The sequence below is a fragment of the Pungitius pungitius genome, chromosome 6 (genome assembly GCF_949316345.1).
Source record: "Pungitius pungitius chromosome 6, fPunPun2.1, whole genome shotgun sequence".
Lineage (NCBI taxonomy): Eukaryota > Metazoa > Chordata > Actinopteri > Perciformes > Gasterosteidae > Pungitius > Pungitius pungitius.
This window is the reverse complement of record NC_084905.1, coordinates 8199167-8218640: the sequence shown is the minus strand read 5'-3', so window position 1 is coordinate 8218640 and position 19474 is coordinate 8199167. Positions and strand designations below refer to the sequence as shown.

Genomic DNA, 19474 nt, shown 5'->3' with positions numbered 1-19474 from the left:
CTGCCAAGAACAGAAAAGTAAAACTTGTTTGTGTCTTTCTTTGGGATGGACTAGATTGTTGCCAGATGGCAGTAATGTCTGCCATCTTTTTTTTGTGCATCGAAGAATCAGGCTTTGTTCCAATGAGGAGAACTCCTAATTTGTGGTATTTAGGTGTTCCTGTGGCACTCTGGTGTACAGGTAATAATGGAGATACACGTAGTCCAGGTGAAGTTATCAGGACAGGAGGGTGAATGTGTGTTGTTATCCAATTTGTGACGTAGCCCTGTGACATTCAGTGCACGTTAGCACTGCTAACTGCGCCTGATTGGTAAAGACTGAACTACTCAGCTTGATTTCTCCAACATTTCTCAAAAAAAGATCAAATAAAGATCAAACAACTAATGCTACAGTTCATGGTCATCGTTAATCTTCACGTATATTTATTGAGGCCAGACGGGTCACTTCTTTTTAGAAATAAAGTTGATGCTTCCAGTTCAAAATGGAAATGCAGCCTCACCTCAGGAGGCCATCAGATGGATTAGAAGTGGTCTAATTTGTATGTTTCCATTCTGCAAATGTTGTCATGTTTGTTTGGCAAATGCATGGGTGAACCCCTAATCAAAACAACTTGTAGCTGTCTGTCAAAACACACCTAACATATTGAAACACTCAAGTTCAAATTCAAATGATAACGATAATAGTTTGAGGATATAACAGTCCAAATAAACCATCAGTCATCTTATTCCTTATTGAATACTATCTTTGATAACCCATACAAGCTCAGAACTTCCCAGTACTTTTGCAGAAATTATTAGAAATAAATATCTAACTGTATGTATTTTTCATATAAATGTATATTCATGCAACATCTGTTGCTCTTTGGCAAGCAGCAAAATATATTGTTCACCGCTCCCCACTGAGCGCACAGCGGTCAGGCCTGTGCACTTTGTAAGATTCTGACGGTATCCCGATATATCACGGTATTTTTTCCCCGAAAAGTCGAAAAGGTTAGCGTTTGTAGCTGCTAGTGTTGCCAATTGAAATTCCAGCGGCTAAACTAACTTAGCCATAAATCATTTTCTGGTCTAACTTACGTTGGATTTTTTCTATTCCAAAGGCCCCTACGTGGACGGACTGTTCGGTGAACAGCTGTCCAGTTGGCTGGCGGTCCTTTATTCAATGAATAAATGTACTCAGCAAAAAAATACAGTGAATCCGTCCGAATCTTACAAAATACTGTGATATGAATTCATTGCCCTACTTGGTGGCCGTTTGTAATGTTTGAAATGTTCTCTTCTCCAGGCTCACCTCTGCTCCTGTTCGCCAACCGGCGCGATGTACGCCTGGTGGATGCCGAGGGCGTGCGGGGCGAGTCGGCCATCGTTGTCAGCGACCTGGAGGATGCGGCGGCGGTGGACTTCCTGTATTCTGAGGGTCTGATATTTTGGACTGATGTCAGCGAAGAGGCCATCAAACAGACCCACTGGAATCAGTCATCCAACTGTAAGGCGGTGTCCTGCTCCCAGCAAACAGTCGAGTGTAGATAACGCTGTGTTTCTCACACCGCGGACGTGTCTGTGCTCTTTGCAGCCCTTAGAGAGGCGCTGGGAACCGGACAGACCGTGGTCGTGTCGGGGCTGGACAGTCCCGACGGGCTTGCCTGCGACTGGCTCGGCAGAAAGCTCTACTGGACGGACTCGGAGACCAATCGGATCGAAGTGGCCAACCTGGATGGCACCTCCAGGAAGGTCCTGTTCTGGATGGACCTGGACCAGCCGAGGGCGATCGCCCTAAACCCCGCTCAAAGGTGTCACAGTGCTCCAGGACCTTAACGGTTCTTTTAATACTGATGTTCGCTGTTCATCCACGAGGTCTTTGGTTTTGTATTTTATGTGCCGTGAGCCTTTTAAATGCGACATTGTTTGGAGTTGGTTAAAAGGCTCTTTGATGTTCTGGTGGTTCGTCACATCCATTCAGGTGAACGCGACTCCTCAGCAACGTCTTGAGTTATTTTTGTTAATATTTGGTACAACTATCATCCTGGACTCAAAGAAGAGTTTAGATTTTTAATGACAAATGAGAGATTTTCTGTGACCTTGTTAACCCTGTTCTCATGACTCCCCAGACCGCCCTGAGGGAATTTCTAAACTGCTTCCATTAAAGGTTGAACTGATCGTGAACTGAGCATTGGTCAGAGATGAGTGGGACCTCATGACAACACGTTTTGGGCCTTAACTCAATTAAAATTTGATTCTAATAATGAAGTTCACACAGAAAGTCTATGAGGATAAAATGTGTTTTAAGATGTAAGAATAGTAACAGGCCAACCACAGGGTTTGCCCTTCCATTATATCAGGGGGGCGCCCTGCTTTCTTTAATTGAACATGTATAGATAAACAGTTGTGGTAATCTTCTTCCTCTCTTGTCAGGGCAACTGTAAACAAATGGCACAAGCTCATTCTAGTTAACAGTTCAGTAGCTAATAGTTAGCCTGATCGCTCTCATTTAAGCAACCTTGATACTGATGGACAAATTCCTCATGGAAAAATGTGTACCATTTATTTATTTTGTTATTTTTGTTCTTTGGAGTTTTCCTCCACCAGTTTTGCAACGTCAGCAAATGTAATTGTAGGTAAATCTGTGAGCAAAGTTGTGAAGACTCCATTGTCTCCTAATGTGTTGACGCTTGACAGGAAGTCAACTTCCACGTTGATTACGCATTTCCGGTTTTTGTGAAAAAAGTCTATGGGCAAGCAAAGTAACCCGGGAGTAAACCCCTTCTGAGGGTCACCGAGGGTCCCTCATTGTCTCTGGAGCAGCCTGAGCACCACGTCATCCCCCGGCCCATTTGTCCGGCTTACATTGACACAGGTGGAGGCAAGGGCTGCAGTGGAAGCACGGAAACTATGAAGTTCAACCAATTCAGTTAAAGATTGAGTCCTTTGATAAAAAAACAGGGATTAACAGAGTGAAACTGCTAGTCTGGATTCTATATTTAAACGGATCCCATTCATTTATTCATTTTGAAACTATAGGTACACACACATTCTGTACCTGACACACACACACACACACACACACACGCACACACACACACACACAGGTAGCATTCAAACCAGTAAGTATCGGTTGTCTGACAGGCCGATTTATAGTGCAGCGTATTTTTCTTTTTTCATATAATTGATGGTGTCTTTTGGTGCTGCACTTATTTACCGGTTTATCCACTGCCTTTCCTATTGTTTCATCCTCAATCTTTTGTGTCAAGTGACTATAGATTTATGGACTAATTATAAAATAGAGGCAGTAAAATGATGTGTGCCTGAGAAACAGATGGCGTGAGAAACATTGCGAAAGCAAAACAAAAGCATTTAAGATATGGAGATATCTCACAAGGGAATAACTACACAACATAACTGCACAATTTAAGATTTGTGTATCATTAGCAGAGGCATTAGGCTCTTCCACATGAGAAAGGAATCAGGATAGGGCGTGTAATCAAATAGTTTATTACTTTGATTAATCAAAGGATAATCTGCTAAAAATGTAATGTATTCCTCATGTTTACTACACTTTCCATTCAAATATTTGTAATATAAGCAGTATATAATATATATATATACTCCCAAACACACTTGTGCACATGCTCTAAATACAGATTATTATCACCTGACTATTTTCATAACAATAATAATCCATTCAAAGGATTCATTGTTGCTGTTTCATAATGTGTTTTGGAGGAATTTTATTGTGAAGAATTTGTAGGAAACCAAATTAGCTTTGCGCTGTTAGCAGATATTCATCAATAGAACAAGTACACTCATACTGTAGGGTGCAGGAGTGAGCGTTCCACTGACATCTATCTTCCCCTCCAGCTACATGTACTGGACCGACTGGGGAGAGGAGCCCAGGATAGAGCGTGCTGGGATGGACGGCAGCAACAGGTACTGTAGAACTGCACGACCTTCCGTAGCCACGGTGATTGAGAGCGCAGCCGCATGTGCAGAAGCTGAAAGCTGCCATTGTAAAAGCATGTTGTGGTCTCTGTCTCCAACAGGAAAGTCATAGTGGTGGTGGACATCTACTGGCCCAACGGTCTGACCATAGACCTGCTGGAGCAGAAGTTGTACTGGGCAGACGCCAAACTCAGCTTCATCCACAGGGCCAACCTGGACGGATCAGCACGGTACGGCTCTTTTTCTGTGAATTTATACAAATATTCAGAAGAATAAAAGCTTAAGTTAATCGTAAATACCTGTAATCATAAATAAACTTAAATGAAGGGATAGGATTTCAACTGGTACAGTTCAGTTAAACAAGGGCACTGTTATGAGAACATTGCTTCGCTGTCCTCGACCCTTCAGCAGCACTCACTGAGGCCAGAGGCAGACAGATGAAATATCTCCCCCTCCAGCCCGGTGCAGGCGGGAGGCCGTAGCAGTAATGATGCTAGCAGAGAGCGGCAAGGCTCCGGCAAAACGCTTGGGTGACGCTTGGGAAATGTGTCAAGAGCAACAAGCGCATGTAATTGGAAGAGAATCGGGTCATTTAAAAAAACAAAGACATTTTTCTTCAAAAAAATGTGAAACAAATTCAAGTCAGTTTATTTTTTCTCTGCGCCTCGCACCAGCTTGCAGCCCAGTGGTTGGGGACCGGTGCCATAAACTACTTGAGTGGACTGTCTGAACCCCCTTCATGGCGTGTTTCTCAAAAACTCTTGGCTGTGGAAAGAATCTTTGAAAAAATGCAAAGAAAACATTTCCTGGAGGATGAATTAAGACTTGGCGGTCACTCATCATCAACATTTAATGTTCTTCTACACAGATTACTTTAGATAGGACGTCATTTAAAAATGAACATCCTGCTGTTTGGAAGAATACTTGACTAGTGATTGAGACCATGAACTAATTAAATCAAGAAATAAATTCTTTCTCATACACTCCTATACATTCAGACTTATGTTTACTAACCTGATGGCTGGTAGAGCCATCAGGTTAGACAAAGGGTTTAAAAATGACATCATTAGATGTGGCCATTAGATGTGACAAATGACATCATTAGATGTGGTCATCTCATTGATTGACACATTTACATTGTGTGTTGGATTAAGGTGGAAATAATTTTGAAATATAACCTCAATCTGCAGGAATTTCTTTCGAGTTTTTGCCTCATCTTGACTTCTTCCTACCAGAGAAAGGGGAGGAGGGGAAGAGAAAAATAACTGCACAGACTGAGTAAAAGACAAATAGAGAGAGTATGAGAGAGTTGTGCAACACAAACAGAGACTTGGAATGGAGGCCCCAGTAAAAACACAGAGGCTCTCTCACACACACACACACACACACACACACACACACACACACACACACACACACACACACACACACACACACACACACACACACACACACACACACACACACACACACACACACACACACATTGCTTGTGCATCCCTCTCACAGCTCAATCGGTCTCCTTTAGTCCGCTATTGTTTTGGCTCATTACTTAAAAGCAACATATCAATGTCATTTCCAGGCTCAAACTCATATTTTAGGTTTCTACTCAAATATTTAAACAAACGTTTCTATTTGTCTCACACTGTCTTAATAAACATGTATTCAGCTAAAGAGAAAGAGTGCAGAAGTCGACACATTTACAATTCATTCTTGACACCACCAATGTAGCGTTTAAGCGTCACAGAATTAACAAACTAGTTAGCAAACTAGTTAGCCACCTTGTGGAGCGCTAGCTAGTTAGCCTGGCAGCGGACTGGTGGTTTGCGGCTTGGCTAGGTCCAAGCTAGCTGCCCAGTTAACCATCACGCCACGGCGGCGTTTTCATTTTTGCGTACGCAAACAAACTAGCTGAACCTAAAGGAAACGCTGAAATCTGGGGCTGGTTAAATTGGTTCCTTCTGTTTCTGCCCTTTAACTACTGCTTGCAGACTTACAGAGTGCTCATCCATGCACACACACACACACACACACACACACACACACACACACACACACACACACACACACACACACACACACACACACACACACACACACACACACACACACACACACTAAAGACTAAAAATGATGATTAATGGAAGCCAGTTTTTGGTGTGTTGATATTCTAAATAAAAGGCTCCTTTGATCTGGTGCCTAAGTATATGCAAGTGTCCTGTAAGTGATTTCTAAAGTGTTCTTAGAAAAAATCCCCTCTCTCCTGATCAAATCTAACACACGCTACTCGGGTGTCAAGCTCTTTGTAATTCTTTGACGGAGAAAGTATCGCTAAATGTGTCTCAATGTGTATATTGCTGTGGAATGTGGTGTACATATTTGAGGTGAAATAGACATGACTGGCCTTAGTTCTAGGGCCAACATGAGGTACTTTACAAAATCAATCTAATAATCAGATTATAATATGTTGTCACAAAAATGTGTCCACCACATTTAAATGAACACTTTTTAAATCCATCCTCATGCTAAAATAAAATGCTGCTGGGATTTGAATGGTTTTGCCATGCTGGTCACACATTTAACACTCACATTTAAACTGTAATGAGCCCAAATCCTCTCTCATTGTTTTGTGTTGTTTAATGAACGTTCTCGGGGTTAATTGACGGTCTTCAGACTTTTAGGCCTTTGTTTTTCTTACAGTAACATGGCTAATGTAGTCACAAGGTGGTTTTGTTGCAAGTTCCTCAAATAGCTCATTGAGGCTGGATCCAAAATTGAGTCAATTCTTATGGACCCTTATTTTAAAAGGCCCAACTTTACAGCGGAAATAGACATCTTTACAGCCTGTTTGTTCTTATGACTTTCATTTCAATACAAATATTTGGGCATTGCAACAAGACGTGCAATGTCCTTCCATTGCACACGTCTAATAAGAAAGGAAAACCTTGCTGTTTATTCTGGCACCATGTCAGCTACAGCGCGTTTATTCTGACACTGGCTCTGGCATAATAACGCTGTCTTGTCCTAAAAAACGCAGCGCAGAATGCAAATTTTATGGATTAACCAAACAACAGCGTCTGGTTTTCCAAATTGTGAACACGGTTTGCTCACAATCATGTGCGTTTGACTGACTCAAGATCTGCTAAAGTATTAATAGCAGATGAGTAGCATTTAATAATATGTAAAAAAAAAAAACAAGATTCTCAAGACCATGTGACTGTGTCCTGCAGCGAGACCGTGGTGGAGGGCACCTTGACCCATCCCTTTGCACTAACGCTGTCCCAGGAGACCTTGTACTGGACCGACTGGCAGACCCGCTCCATCCACGCCTGTAACAAACACAGCGGAGACAAAACCCGAGAGATCCTCAGTGGGATTTACTCCCCCATGGACATCCAGGTCCTGGAGTCCTACCGGCAGCCTTACAGTAAGTCCATCGCCGTGTTTGTGTTTAATGCACTGTGCCTCTTACACGCATAAGGCTGATTTCCTCCTTCCCTCGTCTCCTCTCCTGTCTCTCTCTTTCTGCTCGATGTCCTTGCAGTCCAGACTCCCTGCAGTGACAACAACGGAGGCTGCAGTCATCTGTGCCTACTGTCTCCAGTCCAGCCCTTCTACAGCTGCGCCTGTCCCACTGGAGTCCAGCTGAAACCAGACGGAAAGACATGCAAACCAGGTACGGATCCCGTTCCCTCGAGTATGTGTGCTAATAAAACAAACCCTCTAGGGAACAGTACTTTTGAACCTGTTGTAAGTGTCAGAAGCCCAGGAGAGTTTGCTAAGCGTGCAAGATGATGGAGTCTATCAAGGACACTTTTCTCAAGTAAACAATGTAATCATCCTGACAGCCAGCCACACCCAGATAGCTTACTTTACAAGACAGGGCTCTATTTGTTCAGAGATTAGGACGGTGGACGCCCCCGCACCGAGAGAGAGAGGGTAAGCACTCTAGGATCAGGTACAAGGCAGTGGGGAGTTGGGGCCTCTGACTGCTTTCACCACGTGCCCAAAAATATATAAAACGTTTCATTATGAAACTACGGCAGATCTATCAAGCCTGTGGGTAACTAACACTGGACCGCTCGTGGGAGTTTCTTTTTTTTAATTCAAGGGAGAAAACGTTCCGAAAGAGTGTAAAGATACATTTATCTGGATCGACGAGTATCTAGTGCGTGGCCATTGTCTACGTAATGTAGTGTCCCAGCGTCGCTTGCTGCGAGCAGAGTCGGACACCGTCTGACTGATGGGCCCGCCATCTTAATTCCCACGGTGCTAAAACAATAGCGCCTTCTTCTGCACCGCTGTGTCCGAGCGCGTCTGTGTCTGTGAGGCTGCGTTATGTGAACATATTCAATTTGAGCGAAGCATGCCAACCAATCGCTTAGCCACTGTTGACAATAAAATACTACAATGCTCTATTGTAACAGCCTGCAGTCCGGGGGTGTGTGTGTGTGTGTGTGTGTGTGTGTATGTGTGTCTTTGTGTCCGTGCTTCTAATTTGTTTTGCTTGGGTGGTTAAATTGAAGCCGTTTGTTATTATGCTGGCAGCAGAGCGTGTGTGTGTGTGTGTGTGAGACTGTTTGTCAGAGGTCGTGTCTCAGAATGAAGTGGAGCGAGGAGAAGACTGGAGTCACAGATGCTTTCATTCCTTCCCTTTTCATTCTTTCCCCTCGTTTGCCAAGCAAAGTGATGGAGAGCAGCACAGCTCGGCTCCTGCTTCTAATCTTTTTCACTGCACACAGAGAGATGTTTTTTGGATTGGTGTCGATGACTTCATTCGTCTGCCGCTATTCACTGGCGGCCCTCCATGTAAATACTCATAGCTCTGCTAGTGCAATTGCTATAGTTTGCATTGTAAGCACCGATAACACCGCTAGCGGCTTAGCAGACCCCACATGGTGATGGGAATCCCTTGATCGTACGTAAGCTCTGAATTTCAACTTCACCACCTTTCGAAGTCCCAGTGAAAGGGACGTCAGATGTTTCCCCGAGGAAACGGAAAGTGTGAGCAGTGTACAGTACCGAGCGATTTACATCTAATCTGTGGCATTTGATTGGTAATTTACAAAGTGGGAGGGGTTAGCGCGATACCGAGGACTCGGGGCTCCACTTTTCCACTGAACCTCTTTTCGGCCCAAAAACATCCAATTATCCTACATTTAACATAAATATAGAAGCAGAGATTAGAGGAAAGTCGTCATGAAATAGACCTTTGTTTTATTTGGAAACGGATTGTTATTGGGCCGTGGGGTTTGGCTTGAATCCAGAGACCTCGACTCAGTCGTGGCTCTGCTCGGATGGGGCCTTGACATCTATACTTTAATGGCACGAGCTTTGGAAGAATGAACAATTTGACCTAACGGGAGGAAAAATGTCTGCTGTTCGTTAGGTTCACAACGTACTGATTGAACTGCAGAGGAGTCTTAGATGTGCACAACTTTCTTCTCCCCTCTATTAATAATCCTTCAGATTCACGGTGGGACTCCTTTGCAGTGGGCCCCTGGACTGAACTAGCTAACTGGGTATAAAGTAGTTAAATGTCCAAAAGCTCCAACAGTAGCATGTAGATACATCAGTATTAACAATCTGTTGAAGTCTATTATTCCAGTCACCGGGGATATTTTACTGCACAAACACTGCTTTTAGGCTGATGCTAAGTGCAGGGCTTAAAACGCTGTCACTTGTGGAGGAATATTGTCGATTCTAAAATCCACTTCTTTCATTCATACTCCACAAACTGCAAAGAACGGTACATTTGCAGAATATTTTTCACATGCTAACACACTGCTTTTAAAACTGATAAAAGCACATTCAAATCAGACAGATGACAAATTACAAACATTGCTGTAGTAATTATTTTGAAACATATAAAATCTTAGCAGAAAATCACAGTATTATCAGGCTAATTGCAATTTCAGCTCGAAGCTTAACAGCTACATAAATGGTACAAAGGTAGTACAGGTGAGATGGTACATAGTATAGTACCATTTTACAGTACAGTGATTGTTATAGGCACCGTTAACACTGCAAGCTGCAACGTTTACTGACTGATTGAACCAAAAAGTGTTTCTATTTGTTCCAAGATGAAAAGAAAATCATCAACATTGATTTTGAAGACTTTTGTCTCATCAAACTGATGGATTTGTATGTTCATGCCTCTTATCTATTTGCATTGCACCATTGAGAGCCTGTGGTATTTCTGTTGGTTCTGAAAGGTCGATCTTCCTGGAATTCTCCTGCTGACTGGCCTCAACCCAGACCATTTTTCTCCAACCACAGTGTACAAATGTGGGGAATTATAAGATGCTCTAATCCAAGACCTTTCTATGTATTTTCAAGCTATCATTATAAAACAATAACATATTGATTGAAATAATGTATTATGCAGGGACAGCCTGTTCATTGTATTGGCACTAAAAGTTGGGATATCTCAGTGTCTGCAGACTTGGACATACAAAACGGCATCGTCGTGTGTACGGAAATCAATCCTTTGCACTGCACGAAGTATATGGAATACACAGAGCAATATTTAAGCAATAAGCTACTTGAGGCTGTACTTTATTGTTCAATGATGTAACAGTTTGGGGGTGTTGTTAGGCCTGACACGCAATTATAAATAGTAAGTAAATAGCTGCCTTTCAACACAAAATGGTCGTAGCCATCAAACGTTGTGTATCACATTTCATCCGTCTAGAGGAAAATTAGTCCCCTACGTGCATGTAAACAGCATTGGGTCAATCACTTTCTCATTCATTCACATCTCTCATGGCGTCCACCTTAATGTCCGGTTGTGAAAGCTCGCATTGCCGCAAAATGATCATTTGGGGGTTTTGTGGGTTTTTTCCGGAGATCGCCACCAAGCTAAAAGCTAAAATGGTCGCACAATATGTGTTAGGTGTTACAGTGAGTGCGCAGTGATATAGAACAATGGGGTCAATGTGTTATGTTAGTGGTCTACATCGTTTTGTCCAGTGGGACAGAGTTTTAGTCTTAAAGTTTTTAGCAATTATCAACAAAAGGTATCTGTCTTTTAGGAGCGGAGCAGGTTTTGCTGCTGGCTCGGCGGACTGACCTGAGGAGAATCTCATTGGACCTGCCAGACTTCACCGACATAGTCCTCCAGGTAAATACACGCCCACACGGAGACGTGCCTGACAGCCCTGTCTCGTTGTACTCCACGCCATTGTTCCTCTGCTCATGCAGGTTGAGGACATTCGCCATGCCATAGCCATAGACTACGACCCGGTCGAGGGTTACGTCTATTGGACGGACGATGAGGTTCGGGCCATCCGGCGATCCCACATTGATGGCAGCAATGCCATGGTGCTGGTTACCACGGAGATCAACCACCCGGATGGTATAGCGGTGGACTGGGTGGCCAGAAACCTGTACTGGACCGATACCGGCACTGACCGGATTGAGGTAGATCTTTGTTATTAGGATTCTTCTACTAACTGCTGCTAGCACTATTGTCTTAGTATACTTTAATATTGTTGGATGAGTCAGTCACTCACTGATTTATGCTGTGCAATTTAAAACAGAATAATACCATCATGTGGGGATTCCCCATCACGGCATCATGAGTGAATTAGAAAACACAATATATGAATAAAAAAGCTAATTGCGACTATTTCAACAATTTGACAAGATTGCTTTTATTGGTGGGAATGATCATTTTTTTAATAATTATTCTCATTTTCATAGTAAAACAAGTTCAAATGAATAGAGCAGGGCATCTGTGCTACACGGAAATATTCCATGTACAATTGTATTTTGGCACAAATTTAATTTTAAAGTTTGTAATCTTGACAAATGTTGCAAGAATAATGATAAATATAAATAATGATCCCACATAAATTCCCTGTCACATTTGTTAACTCTTTTCCAAAGAAAATGGCATTTGAAGGAATTTTTGATTGCTGGTGGAATCTGGAGTGACCAGTTTGATGGTTATTACAATATTTTGCTGCAAATGTGTTGTATTTTAATACTGTATGACATGGTTTTCCAGGTCACCAGGCTGAATGGAACCTCTCGGAAAATTTTGATATCTGATAACCTGGATGAACCCAGAGCCATCGTCCTGGACCCCATTAATGGGTAGGTGTTAGCGTGTGTGTATGTGTTTGTAATGTCAAATTGTCGGATTGAAGCTGTAAAAAAAACAGTAAATAAAAAATTATATATACAAATTATTGTGCAAATTCTGACCAACAAATGCTAATAAATACATGCTAACTTTGGGGCACCTTCTATGGTGGCTCCACAGTCATTTGGTCAACCAATCAGAGCGCATCGACTGTTTAGTCTGGACCTCAGTTAGTTGTGCACAGCGTGCGGCTACGATCCGGACCATTTCTCTAATTCAGGTGGAAATTCGAATCATCCCTTGAGAATTTTCCCTCCTTGAAATTCATCAACTCAAACATCTAAAGTGCTCGGCAGAAGTTTATAATGTATGACTGGATGTCTGGAGGTAAGTTCCATATGGTCTTATCCACTTGGCCTTTTTCAGGTACATGTACTGGACCGACTGGGGCGAGCATCCCAAGATCGAGCGGGCCCACCTGGATGGAACGGAGCGGCTGGTTCTGATCAACAGCTCCTTGGGCTGGCCCAACGGACTGGCCATCGACTACGCGGCAGGAAAGCTCTACTGGGGGGACGCCAAGACCGACAAAATAGAGGTACGTCCACCTGTGGGGCGGCCACAGCTGGTAGAAATGTGATGCGGCCTGGGGAGAAATTGGATGTGTGTGCGTGCATGTGATATTTAATGGTGACCCAGTGGAATGTGGAGTTATGCAATAGCTGGAAACCCTTGCGCACCATTGTGTAAGACCGTTGTCATCTGGCCCGGTCTCTACTGGTCCGTTGTGATCCGGCCTGTCAGGTCTGGTTTGCTAGGGGCACTACAGGTCTAGTTTGACTGGTTGCACATTTGGCTCCCGAAAAGATACGCTGGATTTTTTGAAGGGTTGCTTCCAATTTGTTGATTCAACGAAGCGAAGACGAATTAGGGACTAGAGTAGAAAAATGGGTTATCTTTTAAAAACAATGTCAGCTACTCAGACAGACAATCCTGTTGACTTTTTCACACAACAGTCATCAACACCCTCTCCCCCAAAAAACAAACAAAAACAAAAATGATGATAAAAAAATGTTTCTTCTTCTGTAGTTCTTAAAGTTCTTAAATTTGAATTAACGTCGTTAAATTTGCATTTGCATTCATTAATAACGCGTTTAACTGACAGCACTAATAACAATATATATATATATATATATATATATATTTGTATTTATGTGCTTGTGTGGGAGAAAAGCAGACCTTCTGGTCTACCTACATATTTGTAACCCTGTGTACATACTTCTCAGCTGTGTCAGTGAGGTCATGAAGCAACAGTCCCATTCCAGATCAGGAGCCCCAGAGGAGGAGGAAGTAATGTGCGTGTGGGGGTTGGGGGGCTTCTGGAGGCCCTTCCCCCTCTTCTCGACCTCTCCAGTTCCTTTTAAGCAGGTGTCCTCCATTCCTTCCTTCACAAACTGTCCCTTGTTTTGGACATTACAATAACCAGATGTCCCGCTCCTCTGTTTTTCTTCTCTTTCTTCAAGCAAACTTTCAGCTCGTTCCCTCATCACTTTTTGGTACTCTTTCCATTTCTGTCTGCTCAGTATTTGTCTCTGATTTCTGTCAGTGCAGCGTTGTTGTCGCTGCCGTCTTGTGGTTGCTGCGGCGCCCGCAGAATGGAGCTCCACATATTTTCATAGCAGCAGAGAGGAGAAGGGTTAACGCTGGGGCAAAGTAGTGAATGCGTGAGCTTTCTGGCTGAATGCTCACCAATTGAAAAAGGGGTGGCTGCCCCCCTCCCCCCGTGTCAGGGTGAAAGGACCTACCTCAAAGCCCCCCCTCCCCTCCCGGTTGCAGACTTGTTTTTATCCCATTGAAAAGGAATCGCTGGGTGTGAAGACATTACCATTGTATGTCTGCCTTCATCTCTCTATCTGTGTGTTTAGTCTGATTTCCTTCAGTGTTTGTCGTGACACTCGCTCAGATGTTGAATTTACACCTCAGTCACGTACTGTACATTTAATGTGAGTTCAATCTATCATCAAATGAATCGCTGAGATCTTCAGAACATGCTGACACTGTTGGGGGGGGAACGCATTCAGACGATGTTTAAATGACTATTCACTATAAGGACTTGCTGCAAGGAATTGTTGATTAGTTGATTGAAAGACTATTTAGATAATCCCTTGCTTTCAATTAATCTCAAATGGGACTATTTGTTGTTGTTTACTTGGTCTCACATTCCCGTGTCACCTGACACTCATGTTACTGGATCTGTGGCGTGTGCCTGCCAAAATGCCAAAACATGAACAGCGGCCAGCATCTTACCTTTGGAAAGAAAGAAGAGAGAGAATGATAAATGACTGATCCAGGCCCAAGACTTTGTCCAAGAACTGGAGGAATGCTCTCTCTCTCCCCCACCCTCTCTCTCTCTCTCCATCTTTGTTTTCATGTCTTTTTAAAGAAATCTGACTCCCCTCTGGAACCTCCCACCCCTCCCCCTCCTGTGGAAAAAAGAACCCTCTGAAGTTACCGCACACCCCCGCCAACCCTCTAAAAAGGAGTGTGTGTGTGTGTGTGTGCATGAATGTGTTTGAGAGCGTTAGCCTCTTTGACTGATGTGTTGCTTTTGCCGAACACACACACACATAAAAACGGCTGCTTTGTTGTGATTATGCAGATTGCCTGTGTGTAGCGCCATTCAATCACTCTGCTGAGCCATATGGTAACGTCTTGTGTGTGTGTATGAGGTGGGGCTCAGGGAGGTGTATATGCTGGAATTTCCCCTGCTTAAGGCCCTGCACCTTGATACATTTGCTACTCTTCGTGCCTGTTTCTTGTTTCTGTCACTAACCAGCGACATTTACTCAAGAACGCTATCCAAGTATCATTTTGGGGAACTTGTTCTTTATTGAATGCTTCCATTTAATGGTATTTTAATTAACCCTATTTCTTTATATTGTACTTTTTGCTCTTTTTATCTGACAGTTTTTTAATATGGTGTTAAATGCACAACCACAAAAATGGGGCGCCCCCCTGTTATAATGGTAGGGGAAACACTACATGAGACAGCTGCTTTAAGCCCATATTCTACGTCCATATTGGTGCTGTAGGTGACACTTATTACAGACAGCAGAGATGAGCCAGTACCAGCAACAAATAATGCTCCGACGTCACAACAATCCAGCACCGCAAATACCACACATTGGTCCAACAAATAATGAAAGACAAAGAAAATTAAGGCACCAGGCCCAAAGCACCGCTTCAAGATAGAAATGCATACAAACATTCAACTTACTGAAAAGAAGCAACAAGCCGACACATTTTCTACCAGCTGAAAAACATCAGAAAAGAATCAAATGTCTTTAAGCAAAAATACCAGGAAAAAAGATGAGGAAAAGCAGTTTGAAGCTCTGCGTATTTTTCAGTAATAACGAAACATTTGGAAAGACCACACACAGATGGAATCAGCTTGTGTGTCCAGCAGCAGGTGAAGACCTTCAGAGGCAAAGGACGAGCTTCACCAAAAGAAGAGTCCAAGAGACCAGTGCGATAAAATATAAAGTACCTTCATGGAGATGAAGCACAGGCCTTGAAACTTAAAATTCAGAAATTGGACAAAACCACAGCGGTTCAGGACGAGGTGGTGCGCCAGGAAAGGATCCCGGACCTGAGCGAGTAGCTCACTTCTTTAACAGCAACTGCTCACCGCTCCAAGTTCTTACATCTGAAGATCACAGAGGACAATGCCCACTCCAGATCCAAATCCTTGAAATGAAAGGTAAACCTTCCCCACTCCCCAGAAGATCAATGCAAAAAAGTCATCAGAATAAAAAAAAAAGACATTGTGTTTTTTAGAAATGGTGAGGACTTGGTGAGATCATCAGAATAGCCAAAATAAATGGTGAGACAAGTCTTCGAAGGTCGGTACGAACTGTGGAAAATGGCCACAGAGGTGGAGGCTGAGCCGCAACCATCCAGTGTCCTGTTTTCAACAGGGACCATAGACACGAGACCCAGAAGGAAGCCCTCACTGCTGAAAACCAAAAGACATCAAAGGAACCAGTGGTGTTTGCCAACAAGCACCGAGACACACATAAATCCTTCTTGGCTGGACAGACCAAAGACAAAATATATATTTTTTGGCAATGCAGACCAGTTTTTAGAAGAGCAAATAAAGCCTACGACTGAAAGAAGGCGAAGGAATCTTTCAAAACAGGGTTACCAACGGATTTCAGAGCAAAATGTGCTCACTGGCGTAAGAAAACTGTGTTTAGGTCAAAAACCATGGGTCCCATTGCACGATACACACCCAAAGTGCACATACAAAAGCACACGAGTGATTGAAAAGGAAACAAATGTACCGGTTTAAACTGGCCAGCATGAGTCCGAATCTCAATCCCATTGAAAATCTTTGAGAAATCTGTAATCTGCCACCGGAGAAAGTAATCCTGTAACATGGCAAAGGAACACTGGGAATCTAACAGGCGGCCTTTATTACTGGCCATATTACTTTTTTTAAATGAATTCATTTTATTGCGAGGGGTCGGAATCTGGTAACAGAATTGTGAAGTATTGCGTTAGCTATGAATCAGATGTATGACAGTAGGACCACATGACTCTGCATCACAGTAAAATGGTGAATAAGAGAAAGGGAAGGAAGGATGAGTCCTTTGGACATGTGAGGGGGACGTTGACTTTTGTCCCTCATTGCGTTCCTTGAAACCACAGCAAGGCGATGCGGGGTTTGGCGAGCGGCGCGTAGCTGAATGGATCAATTGGAGAAGAGATGGGAGATGGTGAAGGACATCGGCCTCCGAGTGGGTCGTGCTGCCCTGGTGCTTTGTCCTCTGTGAATGGCCGTGAAAGACCCTTTGAGGCGGCTTTGTGAAACGGTGGGGCGTCTCTTTAAAACACTGGCAGCGGTAATAATCGCGCGTGCACACACTCTCACACACACACACACACACACACACACACACACACACGCACACACGCTCCCTGACAGCCGCAAACAAAATAAGTTGTCTGTTCAATGGTTTGACCAACCACCCGGAATGGCTTGGTGGACATATTAATAGATACCAGCCCTGCTATGCTGAGATATAGTTCACTCTATTGGCTATTTGGATATACGACACAATAAGCTTATAAGATGCTTGTGCATCATAGCAATTTGATTTAAGTCTCTTTCCAAGGTCGAGCTTGTTGTGGTTGTGTGTTGCCTTCAACCACTTTCTGAGTCAAATTCACTTCCACTGTCTCCTATGGGATACTTACTGTCTTAAACTTCATTTACGACTTTTAGATCGAAAATCATCATATGGTTAATTTAAAATGATTTGCCATTGTATTTTGAAATGAGGTCCCATAACTAATGGAAAGAACTTCCCCTCTTATATGAAAGTAAATAAATCCTTCTTACATAAAATGGAGTTCCATTATTTAACATAATAACATTGTATTATATGTTACATTTAAAGTTGGAAAGCCACATAAATACTGTGTGTTAATAACTAACTGTAACTAATTGATCGTTTCGTATTGCACATGAGATCCTACAAATAGAACATGACCAACTCCTTTATGTATGCAGCGGTGTAGTATCACACACTCCATCAGAATCCCATAGTCATCCACCTGCAGGTCTGTTCTTAAATCCAATCGGCTCCCGACAAATATCAGAAACACCTGCTGTCTCCAGGCCGTCCCGCCAGCTCTCCGTCCCCCCGGTTTCTTCCTTCCTGTTTCCCCGCTGTCCCTCGCTGTTCGCCACAGTGTGGCTGCGTGTCACATTTCCTCTGTGTGTGTCTGTATTAGGGTGCTAATACTGTGTGTCATGTAAGCACTGTTGTGGTGAGCACATGCATCAACGGCTAGTAGCTTACAAATGCGTATGTTTACTTATTTTCTATACAACAATAGCTTAAAGCAGCCTCACTAATATTTGACGTTATTTTTATTTAACAACCTGTACTACACTCTGATTGCTGTTCATCCTAAAGTCATCCTAAAGCTGCCACAAGTCCTGGTTTTGTCTTCTTCCAGGGTTAAGTCCCGGCCAGGAGAGGACATGTTTCCCCTCTACACCTCATGATTTATCCTTGAAAGACTGAACTTGGAAGACAGGACAGGGATGTCTTGGCATTATTAGCATTCAAATGTAAGATATAGATTCATGTGCAACCACAGCCAACACGCCAGGGGAACTGGTGGTGGCTGTTCGGGTCGGCTATGGGTTGTTCCTGGGTGTCCTGAGCGCGTCAGACGTTGGTGACTCTCCGGTTACACATTCCTGAGACATTCCTCCATTATTAAACACCCACACACTTGAGTAAACACTCCGAGGGTGTCTTTACGTTCTCTGTTTGCTTGTGTAGGAAACGGATAGCAGCGCTGTGTGTTGATGGGCGTGTGTTGTTGATGTGAGTCTTCTCACCACGGACCAGCGCGCTCAGGTTACTGAGTCGCCTCAAGTTCCATTGCTGTTCTATCAACTGAAGGGTTTTCATTTGCCCCATTGAGGATATTTCAATATTTTGATAGAGCACATTTCCCTTCCACTAACATGAAAGAGTTATAAGTGTGAGCAGCTAGATGCAATACATTGGAAAGTTAACGTCACATTTACTGTCTAACAGGATTTGCTAGGAGCTAATGGAGCATAAAGGCAAAGACATTCCACAGATGTTTATTGCTGGAATAATGTCAATGCATCTAATACTTGACTGGAAATTAATATGCAACAATTTATGTATTTGGCTGGAAAGACTGATGGATGCATTGATGGAAGCAGGGATGTCAGGTTGCATGGTTGGATGAATGGATGGATGTACAGGCTTTTGTCAGCAGGCTATTCACACATTAGATATTCATAATAATATTAGAGTTACATCAATAATAGATTAGACCAATGAAAGATTTAGGAACCAGTCAAAAGTTTGGACTCTTTTTCTCTTAGAGAGTAAATAAGTGTGAGGTGTGTCCAAGCTTTTGAAAGTGCCATATTACATTAGACGTAAGTGTGTGAATGTGTTCAGTTCAGGTTGTGGAAGGGTGTTTCCATGGATCTGAAGACGTTAGATAGGAGGGAAGTCCTTCTGTGGTTGTAGCTCCTGTTGTTTAGGGGTTTGCTGCTTTAGATCCCTGTAAACCTGGAATGTTTGTGTTTAGCTCAGTGGGACCTTTTTATTTACATTTTGTTTTCTTTCTCTATTTCACCACGTTTTAACGACTCAACCAATCTAAAGCCTAGTTGTGGGATGTAAAACAGTCAGAACCCTGCACCGGTGCCCAGTAAGCCTCTCAGAGGGGGACCTGTTGTGCTTCATCACCGCTGAAGTCAGCTGACAACGGAGAAAAAGGAGAATGAGCTGAGCTTAGCATACGGACGCACAGTGAGCAGTCCGAGATGTCGGGTCCTCTGCGAGGCCTCCAGGGGTTTCCTGTGATGAAACCCTGTCCAGCGTCC

General features: G+C 43.2%; 1 protein-coding gene across 1 annotated transcript in view; it reads left to right on the top strand.

Moving 5' to 3' along the window:
• The window catches only part of lrp5 (low density lipoprotein receptor-related protein 5), a 47161-nt gene that overhangs the window by 8421 nt on the left and 19266 nt on the right, over positions 1-19474 (top strand). Inside the window, exons 2-11 of the mRNA XM_037452467.2 lie at positions 1285-1485; positions 1573-1789; positions 3855-3923; positions 4037-4165; positions 7166-7362; positions 7480-7611; positions 10970-11058; positions 11139-11357; positions 11947-12035; positions 12451-12622. Of these exons, the coding sequence (XP_037308364.2) occupies positions 1285-1485; positions 1573-1789; positions 3855-3923; positions 4037-4165; positions 7166-7362; positions 7480-7611; positions 10970-11058; positions 11139-11357; positions 11947-12035; positions 12451-12622 (1514 nt within the window). The remainder of the gene's footprint in view (positions 1-1284; positions 1486-1572; positions 1790-3854; positions 3924-4036; positions 4166-7165; positions 7363-7479; positions 7612-10969; positions 11059-11138; positions 11358-11946; positions 12036-12450; positions 12623-19474) is intronic.